This window comes from Pogona vitticeps, chromosome 1 (genome assembly GCF_051106095.1).
Source record: "Pogona vitticeps strain Pit_001003342236 chromosome 1, PviZW2.1, whole genome shotgun sequence".
NCBI classification, from domain to species: Eukaryota; Metazoa; Chordata; class Lepidosauria; order Squamata; family Agamidae; genus Pogona; species Pogona vitticeps.
In genome coordinates, this window is record NC_135783.1 from 352,833,961 (window position 1) to 352,853,687 (window position 19,727).

The window sequence follows — 19,727 nt, forward strand, 5'->3', positions numbered from 1 at the left end:
AAGCAGGCAGAGACCTTTCTGTCAGGTAAGCTTTCCCTGAGTGAATGGCTGCCTGAGTGGGGTTTTTAAAATGGATTATTGTACCTTCTTGCATTAAATATGTTTTGCTGTTGCTTATGTTGCTCATTGTTACTAATCTTAAATACTGTCCCTTAACTGTTTTAAGCCACTAAGTCCTTTTTAAGGAGAATGGTGGGTAAAAACAACAAGAACAACAACGAAACACAAATATTTTAGGTTAAAACCAGCACTTTGAATTTTGCCCAGAAACGGAATGCAGCCAGCGGAGCTGGTGTAACCAGTGAGTTATACCCTGTTTCCCCTAAAATAAGACCTAACCTGAAAATAAGTCCTAGTATGGTTTTTCATGATGCTCGTAATATAAGCCCTACCTCCCAAAAAGCTCTAGTTAAGTGAAACTCCACCCTTGTGCAGCATTGTGCAGCAACCAAAAGATGACATGACTGTAAATAAAACATCCCCTGAAAATAAGCCCTAATGCGTTTTTTCAGCAAAAATTAATGTAAGACCCTGTCTTATTTTCCAGGAAACATGGTATGTTTCCTGTAACCAGCCCCAATTAACAATTTGGCTGTGGCATTTTGGACCCACTGGCGTTTATGAACACTTTCTGAAGACAATTTCACTTAAAGCACATTATACTAATCCAGCCGGGATATAACTAAGGCATGTGTCACCATCACCAAATCAGACCTCCCAAGGAACATGCAGAGGGATTCCTGGCCACCACTGAAACTCTGGCATCCAGGCTCAGAGATGAATCCAGGAGAACCTCCAAGCAGTGTACCTGTTTTTTTTTTCAGAGGGAGTTTGATGCCATTCAGCACAGGATGAATCCCCATTGATCTGCCTTTCAGCTGACCAGGAGCTCCTCTGTCTTGTCTGGATTACGTTTCGGTTTATTCATCCTCACGTAGTCCATTCCTGACATCACATACTGATCTAGAGCTGAAACGGCTTCCTCAGATTTCGATGGAAAGGAAAGAGAGAGTTGGGTGTGATCTGCATACTGGTGACACCGAACCTCAGAACTCCAGACGATCTCTCCCATTGGTTTCATGTAGAAGTTAAATAGCATTGGGTACAAAACAGAATCCTGAGAGACATCACAGGACAGTGGCCCGGGTGTCGAACAGGTTTCTCCTAGCACCACCTTCTGAGTTCTCAACTCCAGGAAGGACTGGAGCCACTGTAAAATGATGCATTCAAGTCCCATCCCAGGGAAATGGCCCAGAATTGGCATCAAAAGCCACTGAGAGGCCTTGCAGAATCACAGGGACACACTGCCCCATCTAGAGTCCACTGTGGGTCATCCACCAAGGCGTCCAAAGCAATTTCCATCCCACAGCTAGGCCTGAAGCCAGATTGAAATGGATCTCAATAATTAGGTTTGTTACTAGAAGTTGACTGGCATTTTGAAATAGTTTTTAATTCCTTTTTGATAGTCATTAATCATTTCACATTTATTCAGCCAGGGATTTACTGGACATCCTCCAAAAGGCAACATGGGGGCAGCACACTGACCAGGAAGATCAGCTGCTTGAAAGCAAGGAACTCTTATTTCAGAAGTGCTTTTGCTGTCCTTCTTTTAATATGCTTTGACAGCTGACTTTGAGCTAAGGTAAAGGTTAAAGGTTCCCCTTGACATTTAGTCCAGTCGTGTCCAACTCGAGGGTGCGTTGCTCATCCCTGTCTCCAAGCTGTAGAGCCAGCGTTTGTCCGTAGACAGTTTCTGTGGTCACGTGGCCAGTTCGACTAGACACTGAACGCCGTGACCTTCCCGCCGAGGTGGTGCCTATTTATCTCCTCACATTTTACATGCTTTCAAACGGCTAGGTTGACTTTGAGCTAGGGAAGAACAATTAATGGTTTTTGGTTATACAGTACAGTATATGGCTTTCAGGGACATTCCCTTTTACCCAGCTTTCCGTCCTATTTGTGAGTGAAACCAGACGTTGCAACTTTTCACCAGTCGGTGGTGCTACCTGCCTCATTACATCTGCCCCTGACAATAGGGGATGGGCCACAGGCTCTTAAACCATAATCACACCTCTGACTACCCGATGAACAGCTGAAATACATAAGGGAAGAATCTGACAAGAATTTTTGCTGCTGATTTGTCTTGCCTGTGTCTGAGTTGAGTAGAGCCAGTGTTGCTGGCATCAGCTTTGTTGAATAATTAATGCATTTTGGCCCTGACCATACTTTAAGGGAAATAAATAATTGAAGGCTGAAGAAAGTGAGGGATCAGATTTAGATAATCCCAAAAGTGTGTGAGTATATTAACAGAGCACAGTCCTGCATTATCCTTAAAGATGAATGAAAGTAGGCTTCTAGAATTGCATGCACTTTTCCATCAACTCTGGAGACCTATGGATATTTCTGTTAAACCACTGTGCTAATGTCTCTCTTGTTGATTGGGAATTTCTTTTTCTTTAATGGCATGTTCAGTTCCAGCTGATATGAAGCTCTGCTGTAGATTGTGTTATAATCCACATGGAAACTGGGCACTTCCACCTTACTGCAAACCTTAATCAAGGTTCTGAGGCCAGCAGTTGCTATCTGCTGCTGGGTTTCTTCATAAATACTGATACAGTACTTAGATTTTTCTTTTAAAAAATTTCTTTGTCAGAAGCAATTAAAAGAACTCCAAGGCCATGTGTACTTCAGCTAGGTTGTTTAACCTGCCATTCCCCCCACCTCACCCGGCACATTGTACAAGAAGTGCTGTTTTTAGCTCATCTGTTTTGATTGTTCTTTGCACATCAAAATATATATTTGTGTTTCTTTTTCTCTCTCTCCTTCTTAGGATTGGACCTATCCGATGAGGCGTGAGATGCAGGTGTGTGTGTTTCTTTTTCAGTCGGAATCAAGTAGTTGTCTATGAGAGCCTTGATGCTGTTGCAAGTGTTCAGCAGGTTCCTTGAGGCCGTCTGTCGAGGACTGCAATGCTGAGGGAAATTGCTCTGGAAGGACTGTCCCCTTTTCCAAGATGTTATCATGGGATGGCAGGACTAACACCCTAGGAAAAATATGCTACAAGTGCCATCAGGGCTACAAAGAAACTGCAAATTCATGGTTTGGTGTCTGCTTCAAAGTTCCTTCCTTCCCTCCCTCCCTCCCTCTCTCCCTGCCTCCCTCCCTTCTAACACGTTGCCCCTTTCTATATTTCAACCAGGCATGGTGCTGAGTCGGCGTCCGGCTCGGAGAGATCCTCTCCCAGACCCCTTGCCCTTCTTTTGCGGCACAGTCTGGGCCACGTGGGCAAATCACAGTCCAAGCCTTGCTTCTGAAAGCTATTGTCTGTGCCCAAGTTATCTGGCTTTGCCCTCTCTACCTAACTACACCTATTCGTTTCATTTGCCAACTTTTCAGGGCAGCTGTGTGCTTGCTGTATGCAAGGGCCACAGTTATCTTTGTCCAAGAGGTCCGGGGCTCTGCTGTTCTTTCCATGGCTGTGGGCAAAAAAAGAGGGGGAGGATGCTTGTGTTGTCACACGCATGTGGCATGGGTCTGAATATGAAGAATAGCAGAACAAATTCAGGAAGTTGCTAAATTGAGAAGGGTATTGTGAAACATAGATTGATATCTCAGGAAGCTGAAATGTTCACAGGACGTTGTATTCTTCTCCCCAGTTCAAATTATAGATAGACGTTTTCTCACTGCTTTCATCTGAGCATTGTTTAAGTACAGGATGGTGTGTGTGTTTTTATTCTGTGCTGTCAAGTCAGAACCAATGTATAGTAACCCCAATAGGGCTTTCAAGGTAAGTGAGATATTTAAGGAGTGGTTTTACCAGTCCTGCTTTCCCCCAGTGAGTTTCTGTGGCCCAGTGGGGATTTGAACCCTGTTCTAGTCCTAGTCTGCCACCCTATCCACTACACCACACTGGGAACCATTGTTTTAAATACAGGATAGTAGCCTTTGCTATTTACTGCTGAAGTTGCCATTCTCAGCCCAGGATTCTCAGATGTCTGAGAGAAAGCTGAAGCCTTGAAAATACCATAGCAACAAAGGAACTACAACTAATAATTTGAGGACCATCTGTGTGGCCCAGTATCTGATGCTTGAAGCAGCTACCTGACTGTGCTTGATTCAAAACATTTACAGTGGTGCCTCGCATAGCGATCATTCCGTATAGCGATGAAATCGCTTTGCGATGGACTTTTTGCTATCGCAAAAGCGATGGCTTTGCGATGGTCCCTATGGGGAAGCGATCAACGCAAAGCCTTCATTTTCGGCCAGCTGATCAGCGGTTTCAAAATGGCTGCCGGGTAAACAAAATGGCCACCCGCTGTGTTTCCTCGCTTAAGAGGCACCAAAAATGGCCACCCCTATGGAGGATCTTCGCTTAAAGGTGAATTTTTAGCCCATAGGAATGCATTAATTGCGTTTTAATGCGTTTCTATGGGCTTTTTATTTTCACTTAGCGATGTTATCTCTTAGCGATTTTTTCTGCACAGATTAACATCGGTAAGCGAGGCACCACTGTATATTAAAACGTTAATTTGATTTTAGTACTGTTGAGAACTGTGGATTACGGAATTGTAGCCTGGATTAAAATGCTTAAGAAAAAGAACAAATCCTTCACCACCTGTTGTAGAACCTGATCTTGTAGAGACAGAGTAATTCACTTTTAACCATTGGATAGGAGACCGACAGGAAAAAAAATCCTAGCAGAAGATGCCTTGAAATAGGGCTTTGCCTGTTGCATATTCATTTGTTCTACATTCAGGAACCCTGCCCCCCCCCTCCAAATATCAACGCTGCCCTTAGAGAACTATTTCTCCCTAACAGTCTAGATTGCTAAAGTTTTCGTTTTTATTTTATTTTATGCACTTATATACTGTGGGTTCATGGCAAAGCACTGCTGTGAGTAACCAAACTGATAAACATATCTCTGGGCATCAGATATAAAAGAATTTTGGTAAGAAGTTATCCAGTTCACAGAGACGAAAATACCTTTTTTTGGGGGGGGGGGGAGGAATCAAAACAGATGAAAGTGGGTTTAAGCATTCATTGAAAAGGTGGGATAAAAGTTCCACATGTGCTTGAGATCACATGGTCTTGCTCTGTACTCTGGATAATTAGAGTAGACTTCAGTCTAGATGGGTGGGATATAAATTAAATAAATAAAATAATATAATTATTCTGTCAGCAAGACTCATTTACCTTGGTCTGGTTCGTCGTGTACATTTGCAGGCCTCTAACTGCCTTAGAGGGATTAAGGCTCCACAGACAGCCTAGATATAATATTTCGAAGCGGGAAGGAAGCTTGAGATGCTGCAGCCAAATTATACTCTCCAGGAGGCAGAAGAGTTCTTGGGATCATGGTCTGCAGTATGATTTTTTTTAGTTAGGCATCCTTCAGTCTCGAAAGACTATGGTCACGTGCTCTGTATGGAAGACTTGGAACAGCATCTAGTGTGGCTGAGAAGGCCAATTCGAGAGTGACCATCCCTTCCACACTGAAGAGAAATACAGTCTGTACCCCATCCAACTCCCTGATTTGGCTGGTTTCAGGACAGCCTCTTTTCCTCGGCCTGCTGGACAATGATCTCTTGAAATTGGGAGAGGCTGCGATGCACCACCTGCCTCCAGGCTGAATGCTCAGATGTCAAGGTTTCCCATCTGTTGAGGTCCATTCCTAAGGCCTTCAGATCCCGCTTGCAGATGTCCTTGCAGTATGATTACCTCAGCAGCAACGGGCTCTTGCCTGTTGTTGAGGCTTTTCACCTCGCCCTCTCCATAGCCTGTATTTTGTTCATGCTTCTGTCACTTTTCCTTCTGCAGAAAATACCAAGTTATTAACTGATCAGCACAAACCATGTGCAACCTTTCTGGCGACTTCCGCTAGTCAGCATCAAGCAGCATGGTTGTAATGTCCACTCTTACCAGCCTGGGGATTTTCTCTTTCGGGCACTGTGCTTCTGCAGTGCACACTTCCCTTGTAGCCCCAGCACTGACAAAACAGGAAGACACATCCAGCCTTTTCAGGCTTTGATTTGTTTATCAAATACATAGAATCTAGTCAGAGCCACACCAGATTGATCCAGAGTCCTGTTTCCTGCCTCTGCTAGTGAGATAACAGTCATCCTCCCCAGAGGTTAGATTGCAGTACTGCAGCCAAAGTACTGCTCATGACCTGGGTTCAATTCTAGGGAGCCGGCTTGAGGTTCACTCGGCCTTCCATCCTTCCAAAGGTCAGTGTCTAGTTCACTGGGTGGGGGGACGGGACAAGACAGCCTTCATAATTAAACTGCAGACTGCCCAGAGTGTACCGTAAGTGCTATGGAGCGGTTATTATTTATTTATTTATTTTATTTTATTTATATCCCGACTATCTGGTCGGTTAAAGCAGCACGCTTTGCCTTGCCTTTAATATGTCTGATCTTATAAAGCCATCCAGGTTGGTGTCCTACATCTTGCTACAGTGAGTCCCGCCGTACACCACCTGAAGAAAACCATCCTTCTGTTTGGCCTGAATCCCCGACCAATTAGCTTCACTGGATGAACTCTTAAGTTTTCGTAGAGAAATGGCTCCATCTCTACATTGTGCCTAATTTCTACACCACTTACCAGCTCCTCTGCCCAGTGTACCTTCTTTCCAAGATTAAAAGCCCCCAAATTGTGATTGCACCTGTTTCTACCCCTTGATAATTTTGGCTCCTCTTTACTTTTTCCAACTCTGCAACGTTCTTTCTGAAATGCGGTGACTCTGTGTGTGTGGTATTACAGAATTGATTGTATCCTAGATGCGTATGAAAGGCTTACAATATTGGCTATTTTATTTTCAGGAGCTTTCCTTATGAACCCCAACCGAAGGAGGAGTTCAGCTTTTTCATAGCCCTTGCACACTTGATTTCCGCTTTCACAGAGCTACTAGCCACAGCCTCCAGATCCCTTTTCTGATTCACCCCCCCCACCAGCTCAGAAACCTGTATCATATGTGCAAAGTTTGTTTTCCAGTGTGTATCACTTTACACTTTTTCATGCTGAAGTAGATTTGCTTTTTTAATACCCATTTCTCAATGTGGGGAGATCATTTCTGTTCTAATCCTGCTAAATAATTGGGTGGAATCGGCAGACTTGGCCACCTCATTGTTCTCCCTGATCTTGTATATATTTTGTGAGCAGGTTAAAAAACATTAATTCTGAAACGGATCCTTAGGAGACTCACTCACAGCTAGCTTGTCTTTATGAGAAACAGCCATTTAGTCCTGCTCCCCTTCTTTGCTTGAATAAGATAAATAAATAAAGAAAGAAATAGGACTTTTCTTATCTTACAGCTGCTGAATCTGTTAAGGAGGTTTTTGTACAGTCATGGCCAAAAATATCGGCACCCTTGCATTTCTGTCAGAAAGTGCAACCCTTCTCTCAGAAAATTGTTGCAGTTGCAAATGTTCTGATACTCAGATGTTCATTTCTTTGGTTTGTGTTGGAACAGCACAAAAAAAAAAAAACAAGAAAAGTCAAATCTGATACAATCCCACATAGAAACCCAAAAATGCACTGGCCAAAATTATTGACACCCTGTCTAAATTGTAAGAAATTATTGTTTTCAAGCATGTGATGCTCCTTTAATTTGTATTTAGACACACCTGTTCCAAGTAAGGGGTGTGGGAAATATAGTAATCACACTTGCAACCAATTAAGATAGAGAAAAGTTGACAGCCTTTGTGTTCTATGTTCTCTCTGAGTATGGAGAAAAAAATGAAGTGTAAAGAGTTTTCTGTAGATTTGAGAAATAAAAATGTAGGAAAACATTGACAATCTCAAGGCTACAAGTTCATCTCCAGATATCTTAATGTTTCTGTGTCCACTGTGTGCAGTATCGTCAAGAGGTTTACAGCCCGTGGCACTGATTGATTTCAGTTATTTTTCCAAAGGGGGTGCGACCAAATATTAAGTTAAGGGTGCCAGTCATTTTGGCCAGTGCCTTTTTGAGTTTCTGTGTGGGACTGTATCAGATTTGACTTTTCTTCTCTTTGTGTGTGTGTGTGTGTATGTGTGTGTTCCAATGCAAACCAAAGAAATGAAAATGAACACCAAACATTTGCAACTGCAACAATTTTCTGAGAGAAGGGTTGCATTTTCTGATAGAATTGCAAGGATGCCAATATATTTGGCCATGACTGTAGAAGACTCAAAATCCTTTGAAAACCCAGATAAACAATGTCTACCAAATTGTAATACTTGTTGACATCGCTAGATAATGCCCATGTCATTAATTCCATCAGTGTGAACCATTCTATCATGTAGCACTTAACGATAATTTAATGCTATAATTTTTGGTGGACTGAATTTTGTTTCTTCAACGTGGTTCTCCATGAATCCACACTAATGGGTTAAGTCAGCACTTGTGCTGGCCTCTCGGAATCTTCTAGAGCTGCAAGAGAAAAGTAACAATGTTCAGGTTGCCCTGCACTGAGCATGCTCAGCCCGCCAACGGCTCAGTTCCTTTTTTCCGCTTGTGAAAGTTGGAACCTCTCGGACTGAGCTCCTGTTTTTTTGGCTATATTTCGTGTTTTACACTGACCGGACTGAAAATCGTTGACCTGCCTGTTGTTGCCCTGACTCTGGACTGGTTTTTGACTTCGTTTTTGCCTCTGGCGGTTTTCCTCAGACCTTTTTTGGCCTAATTGGCCTTCCAGGCCACCCTCTGAGGCGCCACGCGCCATTTGGTCATACCGATCAACGGTAATTGGCCTCCTGTGGTGCGCCACGCGCCTACCGGATTTCTTCAATTTTCCGTATCCGGTGTCTTGGCCTACCTCCCTTTACCTGGGACTCCTAGTCTACCTGCCTTCACCACGTCCGTCGAAAGCTCCATAGCCTTCGAGACTCCTGGTCTACCGGCCTTCACCAAGCCCAGTAAACGCTCCGTTACTCGGGACTCCTGGTCTACTTCCATCTACCGGTTAGTCTATGCCTCCAAAGGACAAACCATCCCCGAGGAGAGGACCCTTTCGCCTCTGTACCGCCTGTTCCCGGAAACTTCCTTTCCAGGACGGACATTCTCTCTGCCTGTACTGCCTTGGAGAATCCCACTCCGTGTCCAACTGTCGGCACTGCAAAAGATTCACTAAGGTGACGCTGAAGGCTCGGCAGCAACGTCTCAGATATTCCCTTTGGAAGCAAACGTTGTCCGCCTCTCAACCATCTGAAATGGAGGTAGCCCAATCCTCCTCCTCAGTACGGTCGGAGATTAGGGTAGTCCAATCCACCTCATCGGATACTGTCCTGGACGTCCCTAAAAAGGCGAAAACCAAGTCCAAGGCGAAAACCTCGTCCAAGAAGGTACTTACCTCAGCGTCGACTGGCTCCATCTCTCCACCGAAGCCGGAGCACCTGAAAAAGAAGAAGCAAAAGTTGAAGGGAGCATCGACATCGAAGGAGGTTACTCTGGTAGTGCCTCCCATCTCCTCCTCACTCCCTTCTCCGTTCCTGGAGGACTCTTCGAGAGACCGAGAGTCCGCGTCGGAGCCCGGAGCCTCTCTTCCTCCACGACAAGAACCATTGGTCGTCGTCGAGAGGTCTCCCACGGCAAGCCAGATTGACAAAATCATCTCTGGCTTGACCGATGCGCCTCGGAGCCCAATTCTACCTGGGCAGGCGTCTCGATCCCGGTCGTCTACACCGGGATCGCCGGCTACTAAGTCTCCGACACCCTCTCCGAGGAGACCGGGGGATCCGAGTGTACCGGCCCCTCCTCGACGCCCAACGCTCGAGACCGAGGAGGACACCATCCCTAAGAAGCCTAAGCGCCATCGCAAGCGAAAGCGTACTACGGATGGTGATAGACGACGGAAGCATCGACGTCGAGAGTACTCTTCATCGGACTCCGACGACAGCCATGAGAGACGGAGGTCTCGCCGCCGTCATCGACATAAAAGGGACTATACGTCTGATTCCTCTTCCACGTCGAGGGATAGACGGCATTGACGAAAGAGGACCTACTCTTCCTCTTCGTCTACTTCCACCACGCCGCCTCCAAAAAAGGGTCGACGTCGAAAGCGCCTTCTCCCAGATAACGAGGACCGCGCTACTCCGGCGGAGGGTCGGTCTACCAAGCATAGTGTCCCGACACCGACACCTGCTGACAAGCCCGCGGCGCCTTTACCAAGCCCGAGTAGACCGTTACCCACTAAACCTCCCAAGCCTACAGAGGGCATACCACAGCCTGTCGCCCCTCGGCTTTTGGAGGAGGAGGATGAACCTGACTCGGTTTCCTCTTCTGAACACGAGGACGAAGGTACATCAGACGCCTCCTTGGAGACACCGGTGCCTGCTGAGCCATTGGGGTCTGATGCGGCAGACATCCATCCGTCATCCCCATCGGAGGATTTTTCATCGTATCCTCAGATGGTCGTGAGAATGGCTGCTACCTTGAGGATGGAGGTGGAGAAATCTCCTTCTCGTGAGGATGACCTAATCTTTGGGGACATTCACAAGGACAGGTCTCGTCCAGTTAGCCTGTCTTATGTGCCAGAACTCATGGATCTCATCACCGGTTATTGGGACCATCCAGCTGATTCCCCCACCTTTTCCAGGAGGACTGAGAACATGTATCGGGTCCATGGCCCAAAAACAGAGTGCCTTCTGAAACACCCAGCCCCTAATTCTCTTGTGGTGGAGTCTAGTGCGGGACGTTTGCCCACCAAAGGTCACCCGACCCCAACTAACAAAGAAGGAAGAGACCTTGAGGTGCTTGGAAGGAGGCTATACTCAATGACCACCTTTGCCCTCAGAGCCCTCAACTACTTGGTGGCCATGGGGGACTATCAAAAACAACTTTGGGCGAGAGTACTCCCAGCGCTCCAGGTGGCACCAGAAGACATCAGGCAAGTATGCCTTGATGCTTATGCTGAGGCACAGACTGTCTCTAAGCATCAACGCCTGGCTTCACGGCATGTGGCAGATGCCAATGCTAGAAATCTGGCATCTATCATTACTTTGCGACGGCACGCCTGGTTACGGTCTGCCAACATCTTGGATGACATCAAAGTCAGGATTAAGAACTTAGCCTTTGATGCCACTGGTCTTTTCAGCGAAACAACAGATGAAAACTTGAAGTCCCTCCACGAGAGTAAGAAAACGGCAAAATCTTATGCCATACAGCAACAGCCGAGGCCTTCAAAACCTCACTGGCGCCCCAGGCCTCAACAGCAGTCGTACCAGCAAGGCACAACCTCCACTTATCGCCAGTTCAGGCCACAACCCCCTGCAAGATCTTCTCAGGCTTCTTCCTCCGCCTCTAGCTTCAAGACACACAGCAAACGCCAGTCATTCAAGCCTTCTGGCCGGAAGTTCAAACAATACCTTTGACTTCCCAGTCAGCATCCGAATCCACCACCCTCTGACTCGCCTCTCTCCTTTCCTTCACAACTGGTACAAGATCACTCGAGACACCTGGGTCTTGAACATTATCAGCTCCGGCTACCGCCTGGAGTTTATAGAATTGCCTCCTCTAGGATGGGTCAGGCATACATCCTTCGATCCCGTCCTAGAGGAAGAGATTCTCACTCTATTACAGAAGCGAGCCATCCAGAAGGTACCTTACAGGGACATCCTGAACGGGTTCTACTCCCGATACTTTGCTGTTCCAAAGAAGGACGGGGGTCTTCGACCCATACTGGATTTGAGAGATCTCAACACCTACCTCAATCCTCGGAAGTTCCGGATGGTTACCCTGGAAGGGATCGTCCATCTGCTCAAGGAAGGAGATTGGTTTGTAGTGGTGGATCTGAAGGATGCTTACTTTCATGTAACAATCCACGAGGCTTACAGAAAGTACCTTCGACTGATCTTCCAGGACACCATTTACCAATTTGTAGCCCTGCCATTCGGCCTCTCCACCGCCCCACGGACCTTTACCAAGTGTATGGCCCCAGTGGCAGCTTATCTACGTCTCCAGGGGATCCAAATTTACCCATACATCGACGATTGGCTGATAGTGTCAAAGTCCGAACACCAAGCCTACCAGGACACTCATCAAGTTCTGCAGACCCTACAGGCCTTAGGCCTATCCATCAACTACGAGAAGTCTCATTTACGACCCTCTCAAGTGATGGACTACATAGGGGCCAGGCTGGATGCCGTGCAAGCCCGTCTGTTCACACTTCCAGAACGTGTCTACAAAATAAGAAAAGCAGTTCTGAGGTTCAAGCCAAGGGGGACAGTATCGGCAAAGCTAGCACAACACCTGCTAGGCCTCATGGCCTCAACAACGGCCACCTTGCCCCATGCGAGACTCAAAATGCGCTCCCTACAATCTTGGCTGATGGCCCTGTTCAACCCTGTGACAGACAGTCATCACAAGCGCCTCAGGGTCACTCCAGAACTTGCAAGGCAATTACAGTGGTGGCTCTTTCCTCCACATCTGCTAATCGGAAGGCCCTTTCGTCCTCTACAACTCACCATACAGGTGACAACGGACGCCAGCCCGATGGGATGGGGAGCCCACTGTCTACATCACCAGATACATGCTCTGTGGTCCCCGCAGGAAGCATCCCTGCATATCAACCATCTAGAGATGCTGGCGGTGATAAAGGCCTTCAGGGCGTTTCTTCCTCTTCTCAGGGGCACAGCTGTACAGGTAGTAACAGACAATACCACCACGATGTACTACCTGAACAAGCAAGGGGGCACGAGGTCCAAGTCTCTGCTGTTTCTCACAGTACATTTCTGGGAATGGTGCTACCTGAGGCACATTTTTCCAGTGGCTATCCACGTGGCCACATCGGACAACCAGTTGGCGGACGAACTCAGTCGTCGCCCGTTCCAATCCCACGAGTGGCAACTGGACCAGAAGGTATTCACCACCCTTTGCCATCGATGGGGACATCCACTGGTGGACATGTTTGCCACGCAATACAACACGAAGTGTCCACTCTATGCGTCCCGCGCGGGCAGGGGACAAGGCTCCATAGGAGACGCGTTCATGGTACCATGGAGGGGAGGCCTCATCTACCTGTTTCCTCCTCTGCCACTCCTTCAGAGGGTCATAGTCAGACTACTACAGACGAGGGCAGAAGCCATACTAATTGCCCCTTGGTGGCCACGTCGACCGTGGTTCTCCACTCTGTCTCAAGCGTCAGTGGACAGGGTGACTCTTCCATTGCAGCCCACCTTACTCACTCAGAGCGGGGGGAATGTTCTCCATCCAGACCTCGATGCACTCCACTTGACTGCGTGGAGGATTTCCCATCATTGACGGAGGTCATCAATAAGGCACGGAAGCCTGCCACTAAGTTGCTTTACAGCTACAAGTGGAGAAATTTTCTCAGGTTTGCTGAGGAACGTCGGCTGCATTCCTCACCTGTAGCCTTATCGACTCTGCTGTTATACCTCAGGCATCTTTTCGATTTGGGCCTGTCTAAGTCAACACTGAAGGTTTACACTGCAGCTATTGTGGCCTTCCAACCTCCGGGTTCAGAGTCATCCAGATGGTTCTCTCACCCAACCCTTAAAGCCTTTTTCAAGGGACTTGACAACATGCGGCCTCCAGCTAAAAGACCGATACCTCAGTGGTCGCTACAGACTGTCTTGCATTGTCTTACGCGGCATCCTTTCGAGCCCATGGCCTCCTGTGACTTGAAATTCTTGTCCTTCAAGACACTGTTTTTGGTGGCCATTACTTCGGCTAGGAGAGCTAGTGAGTTAGCTGCCCTACGTGCCGATCCTCCTTATTTGCAATTTTTTAAGGATAAGGTTGTCCTTCATCCTGATGTGACATTTCTGCCTAAGGTTGTGTCTACCTTCCACGTTAACCAGCCGTTGATCTTACCAACCCTTTTTCCTGATGCAGTTACAGAAGTCGAACGCATGCTCCATGCTTTAGATGTTCGTAGAGCACTGGCCTATTATGTTACCAGGACTAAAGATTTCAGGAAGGCCCATAGACTGTTTCTTTGTTTTTATGGGCCTCGCAAGGGCTCTCCTGCTTCCTCCTCTTCCCTCTCCAGGTGGCTAGTCTCTACCATTTCTTTGGCATATGAACTGCTGCAGAAACCTGTGCCGGAAGGTCTCAAAGCCCATTCCACTAGGGCCATGGCTACATCTACGGCCTTGCTAAGGGGAGTCGACATCCAGGAGATTTGTCGGTCTGCTACTTGGTCCAATGCTTCTACCTTTGTTACCCACTACAAGCTGGACCTTCGGGCTAAAGCAGAGACCAAATTTGGCAGGGCTGTTTTGACTTCACTGCTTCAGTGACGGCCCACCATCCTGTAAGTGTGCTTGCTAGTCACCCATTAGTGTGGATTCATGGAGAACCACGTTGAAGAAGGACAGGTTACTTACCTGTAAACATGGTTCTTCAAGTGGATTCTCCATGAATACACACATCCCGCCCGGCCTCCCCACTTGTCCGTCACTGAGGAGTGTTCTGGTTTCCAACTCTTCACATGGCGGACACGGGGAACTGAGCCGTTGGCGGGCTGAGCATGCTCAGTGCAGGGCAACCTGAACATTGTTACTTTTCTCTTGCAGCTCTAGAAGATTCCGAGAGGCCAGCACAAGTGCTGACTTAACCCATTAGTGTGGATTCATGGAGAATCCACTTGAAGAACCATGTTTACAGGTAAGTAACCTGTCCATTTCCTCCCTTTATTGTTTTTAGGAGATTTTACCTGGGTTGTTCTTGGGCCCATATTCTTCGGCTATGAAAAGTAAGGTAAGTCTGCCTATGATTCTTTTATGCTGAGCCTAATTTTGTAACCTGTAACCATCACACCTAGGGTGTGAAAAGCCCTTCCACGCAGGTTCGTTGTTCCTCCTCAGTTATTTGATCTTTAGCCATCAAGGTTCCACTCAACATTTAATCTCGTAAATATATTACCTTCATGAAAACTGAACTATGGAGGTATCTGTTGCACAATCCTGTAACTAAATGCGTTTTTTTTTCTGTCATTGTTGTATTTTGTAAAGGTCCCCATTTGCTGTTTGTTTTGCAGCTACCTATACTTCAGAAGCATGGAATTACCCATGTAATATGCATACGACAAAATATTGAAGCAAACTTTATTAAACCAAACTTCCAGCAATTATTTAGGTAAGAAACCCGTAGAGCCCTTCTTTGGAAATGACATTTGTGAAGTCTTGAATCCAAAATGGTACTTGTGTGACTTGCAATTCTTTCTCTCTTCTACATACAATTAATGCTTAATCGCCCTCCCGTGGAATCCAGTAGGTGGATTAAGGCTTCAAGAGGCAATTGTGGTAGTGTGTTCTCTCAGGAGCTTCTTTACATGCCTTCCCTTAGGCACCGAGCAACAGACTTATGTAGGGAACAACAGAATTTCACATGGAGGCTTGTGTGAGGCTTGCTGAGTACAAGTCTGGTTATATCATTGATAGCCCAGTTTTTGGGGAAAAAAACATTTTCTATTGTGATGTGTACATAGCATGCAATTTAAAGTACAGTGGTGCCCTGCTTGACAATGATAATGCATTCCGTTAAAATCGCTGTTAAGCGAAATCATTGTCAAGCGAAAGTAAAAACCCCATTGAAATGCATTTAAAACTGGTCAATGCGTTCCAATGGGGGGGGAAATACCTCATCGTCCAGCGAAGAGCGCCCATAGAGAACCGCTGATTAGCTGTTCTAATTCCTTGTAATGCAAAGCTTCCGTCTGGAAAACCGCCATTTTGCGAAGGGAAGGAAGCCATTTTGCGGAGCTGGAAAAATCGTTGTTAAGCGAACAAACGGTTCGCGAAGCAGGCTCCTAATTGACGTCAAGCAAAAAACCTCATTGGACCCATCGTTTTGGGATCACAATAATGATCACAAAAAAAACATAAAGCGATTTCGACATCATGCGGGGTAAGCGTCAAGTGGGGCACCGCTGTACAATACAAATTTCAGCTTCTGCAGGTCTGATCAATATAGAAGTTGCTCAATGCTGGCTGTGTACTTAACACACTTATTTTAATTGTAGGTATTTAGTCTTGGATATTGCAGATAATCCCATTGAAAATATAATAAGATTTTTCCCAATGGTAAGTATTTATGCGCTTATGAATTCAGCTGTTGTTTGTTGTAGCTTTTAGAAGTCATGTGAGTGGGAGATGAGGCATCCTATCTCTTGAGCGTTTCAGCTCACATTCATCTGTGGTTGCCGCCAGTAATGACTGATGGAGATGCTCTGCCGAGCATTTTGCTGCGTTGTTTTGTGTGGCTGAACTACATGATTTCTACCTAAAGTGTCCTCACAACTAATTAGTCTTGTGAATCACTGCTGATTGTCATAAAACAAATTAGTTTGTCACCATGGGTACAATCCAGTATGAATTACTCTTGCACAAGCTACAGTAAATGAACAGAAATTGCTTTTGCGTAGTTTCAGTTTGTTTTAAGTGACATGTGCAAGAAACTTCCCAGTAGATTGTACTGGTGACAGCTGTCATGACATGATCACGTGGGTATTTATGGGGCAAGACTCAGCATGAGATCCTGAGGTTCAAAATGGTAATCTGTCACTGTAAATTTCCTGGAAGAGATCTCAGTTGCTTTTGCTGTGTAATCAGTTTGAGATACAACTTCAGTTTTAGAAACCCAGAGATAACTACTTTTAAGATTTCATAATTTATTTAGATTTTCATCCACGTGCATCACCAAAGTGCACCTTAGAAATGTGCATCAGAAGGAGAGTTAAGCCTACAACCTGCATACGCCGTCACTCAATCCTGTGACTCAGTCATGAACAAAAGTTAAGCAAGTAGGTTTACAGAGAGGTAGATGTGTTAGTCTGTTTCACACACTGGCCAAAATAAAAAAAAATTGTGGCACCCTTGAGTCTAACAAAAATATTACAGGCTGAGCTTCTGTGAATTACAGTCCACTTCTTCAGACTCAGATTGTAAACCATGAAAGCTTGCACTAAAAGAAATTTGTTACAATGGTGGGTGCCTCGCTTGACGACGTTAATTCGTTCCAGCGAAATCGCTGTAAAGCGAAAAAGTCGTCAAACGAAATAAAAAAAAACCATTGAAACGCATTGAAAACCATTCAGTGCATTCCAATGGGCTGAATACCTGCTCATCCAGCGAAGGTCCTCTATACGGCAGCCATTTTCTGGTGCCTGTTAAGTGAAAAATCAGTCCTAAAAACAGCAGGGGGGCATTTTCTTCACCTGGTGGCCATTTTGAAACCTGGCGATCTGTTTGCTGATCATCGTAAAGCGAAAATCGGTTCCCGAAGCAGGGAAGCGATCATCATGAAACGAAGAAACCCCATTTAAACCATCGTTTAAAACTTCAACGTTAAGGGGATTCGTCGTAGAGCGGGGTAATCGTCTAGCGGGGCACAACTGTAGTCAGAAAGGTGTCGGGGTACTTGGGTTTTTGGGTGTTGTAAATGTAGATTTTGCACTTGTTTAATTTTTTACTTTTATTTTTATTTGGTTAAGCATAGGGAGAAACGGTTGCCTTTCCAACGTTCTTTTCTACCGTACCCACGCCCAGTCTGATTTTATATGTATAGATCTAGATATCAGAAAACAGAATTGACTTATCATGTTGTTTCAAGCCAGACTTTTAAAAAAGATTCTTATCAGATGGCTGTCCTCAGTCTTAAAAAAAACATGATCATGCATCATGGGTGCTACATCTTGCCCTGAAAATCGGAAATCTATTTGAGCTATTTTTATCCCACCTTTTCACTAAAAGTGCCAAAGATGGGTGGCTAAGAATAAAAATAACACAATCCAAAATCAAATTGAATAAAGATGCAAATGAATAGTAACAGTGTTTTGTTTAAATATCAGGGCTGACCTTTAAGCACCAATGCTATCAACAGAAGGCACTTTCCAAGAAACCTGCCCCCCTCCCTTCTCTGTTGCCTGCCAGAATAGACTTCGAATGCATGCCTCAGTCTCATCGAGAGATTCCAGAACACACCTTTCTGGATGGTAGAGTTTTTAGGGAGAACGTGGCTGGACCTGAGGAGAGTTAAAGAACCTCTAAGCTTCAGAAATCCTCGCAGGCATAATCCGTGCCCAGGCTTTGAGTGACCTGCAGCTTTGATTGGATTCTGGGTCGGTTCCTCTGAGACAGCTTTAAACCCTATGAAATGTCAGCAGAGATGGGAAGCAGGCAGCCTCCGAGGGTTATCATCCTCTTTCAAGTACAGCGGTACCTCGACTTGAGAATGCCCCTACATACAAATGATTCGACTTAAGAATGGCTCCGTTCACAAAAAGTTGCTTCGACTTGAGAACAGAGCCTTGACTTAAGAACCAAATAAAAACCCAAACAAACAAACCCACAACCCTTTTCTGCCCCTTTTTTGACCTAAGCTCACCTTAGGTCAAAAGAAGAAGAAAATTCACCCTCTAGTGGTAGATACGGTTTAACCGGCTTTGCATTAGTTCCTGTGGGAACTAATACTTCGCCTTAAGAACAATGCCTCGATTTAAGAACGAAAAACAGCAGATACAGATTAAATGGTTTTCAATGCATTCCTATGGGAAATGGTGCTTCGACTTATGAACGTTTCAACTTAAGAACGCAGTCCCAATATGGATTAAGTTCTTAAGTCGAGGTACCACTGTAGTTTTGGTTACGATATTCTTTTTAGTATTGCCTTTTTGAGAAGAAAGTTTTCTATTGTAGTATCAAGGCCAGTTACTGTAGTCCAGTGTTTAATTCAATGTCTTCATCTGACCTTCTTTTTGGAGCCGAAGACATTTCGTGAATGTTACTTGGTTTCTCTAAAGTAAGGACATTTTTGTTGGCCAGAAGAGAAATTGAATCTCTTTTCCCCCCCTCTTTTAGACTAAGGAATTTATTGATGGGAGTTTACAGACTGGAGGTAAGTGTATTCAGTTGTTTGTTTGTGTGGTTTATCAGATATTGTTACAGATCCAAAGGTACAGGCAGACGATACCTTTATTGGGCCACCAGAAAACTGAACAAATAGCTAGCTTTTCCTCTAAACTAGTCTTCAGATAAGTGACATTCTCAGGCTACCTGTGTGTGCAAAGTGAGGTGGATATCCTTTGCCATAGGAACGCAAGACTTTCCCCACCGCAGCTTTTTGATCCTTTTAACTCAAGTGAGCACCTTGCGGTCCTCCTGGTGTTGTGGGAGAGATGTTAGGGGGGAGAGAGGGGAATGGATGGGCATAGGGCCACCCAGCAGTATCAGAAGAGCCACTGATTCCTCACTCTGCGGAACAGTTTTTCACAGTCAAAGAACAATGTTTTCCCTCAGTCGTTTGACCCTTGGTTTAAATCTATAGCAGTAGATGGGGAACTGCCGTCTATGTCCATCTGCTGTGCCTAGATTATTTAGCTGGCGCTTGGGAGCCATGCTTTTGTCCCAGCTGCCACCATGGGTCCCAGAAATGGCTGAATTTTCCCGGCCCTGGATGTGGCTACTTTTGGGTTGTTTCCCTTTTTGAGGGGGTGTCTCGGGGGACCTCCCAGCTCTTGAAAGCTTCCAAGGGTGGAAATAGGAAGAGGGAAAAAATAAACTTGAAAGGCCTTGGGGTGGTCTTGGACATTGCAGCAATTGCCCTTGGATTCATTTGGCCCATGGATCACATGATCCCCACCCACTCTGACTTAGGGGGTCATTTGGATAAATCACAGCAAGACATGGAAGCCTGCTATTGGGTCATCGGAAAGCAAGTCACTGAGCCTAGAGGACTGCTTTCCACTCAGGTGTGCATGAGATATTTACACTTGTTTTACTGGTGGTTT

General features: G+C 45.7%; 1 protein-coding gene across 1 annotated transcript in view; it reads left to right on the forward strand.

The window, feature by feature from the left end:
* STYX (serine/threonine/tyrosine interacting protein) overlaps nt 1-19,727 on the forward strand; it is a 44,469-nt gene that overhangs the window by 16,465 nt on the left and 8,277 nt on the right. The window contains exons 2-6 of the mRNA XM_072986882.2: nt 2,831-2,863; nt 14,645-14,698; nt 14,979-15,076; nt 15,963-16,023; nt 18,799-18,835. Of these exons, the coding sequence (XP_072842983.2) occupies nt 2,831-2,863; nt 14,645-14,698; nt 14,979-15,076; nt 15,963-16,023; nt 18,799-18,835 (283 nt within the window). The remainder of the gene's footprint in view (nt 1-2,830; nt 2,864-14,644; nt 14,699-14,978; nt 15,077-15,962; nt 16,024-18,798; nt 18,836-19,727) is intronic.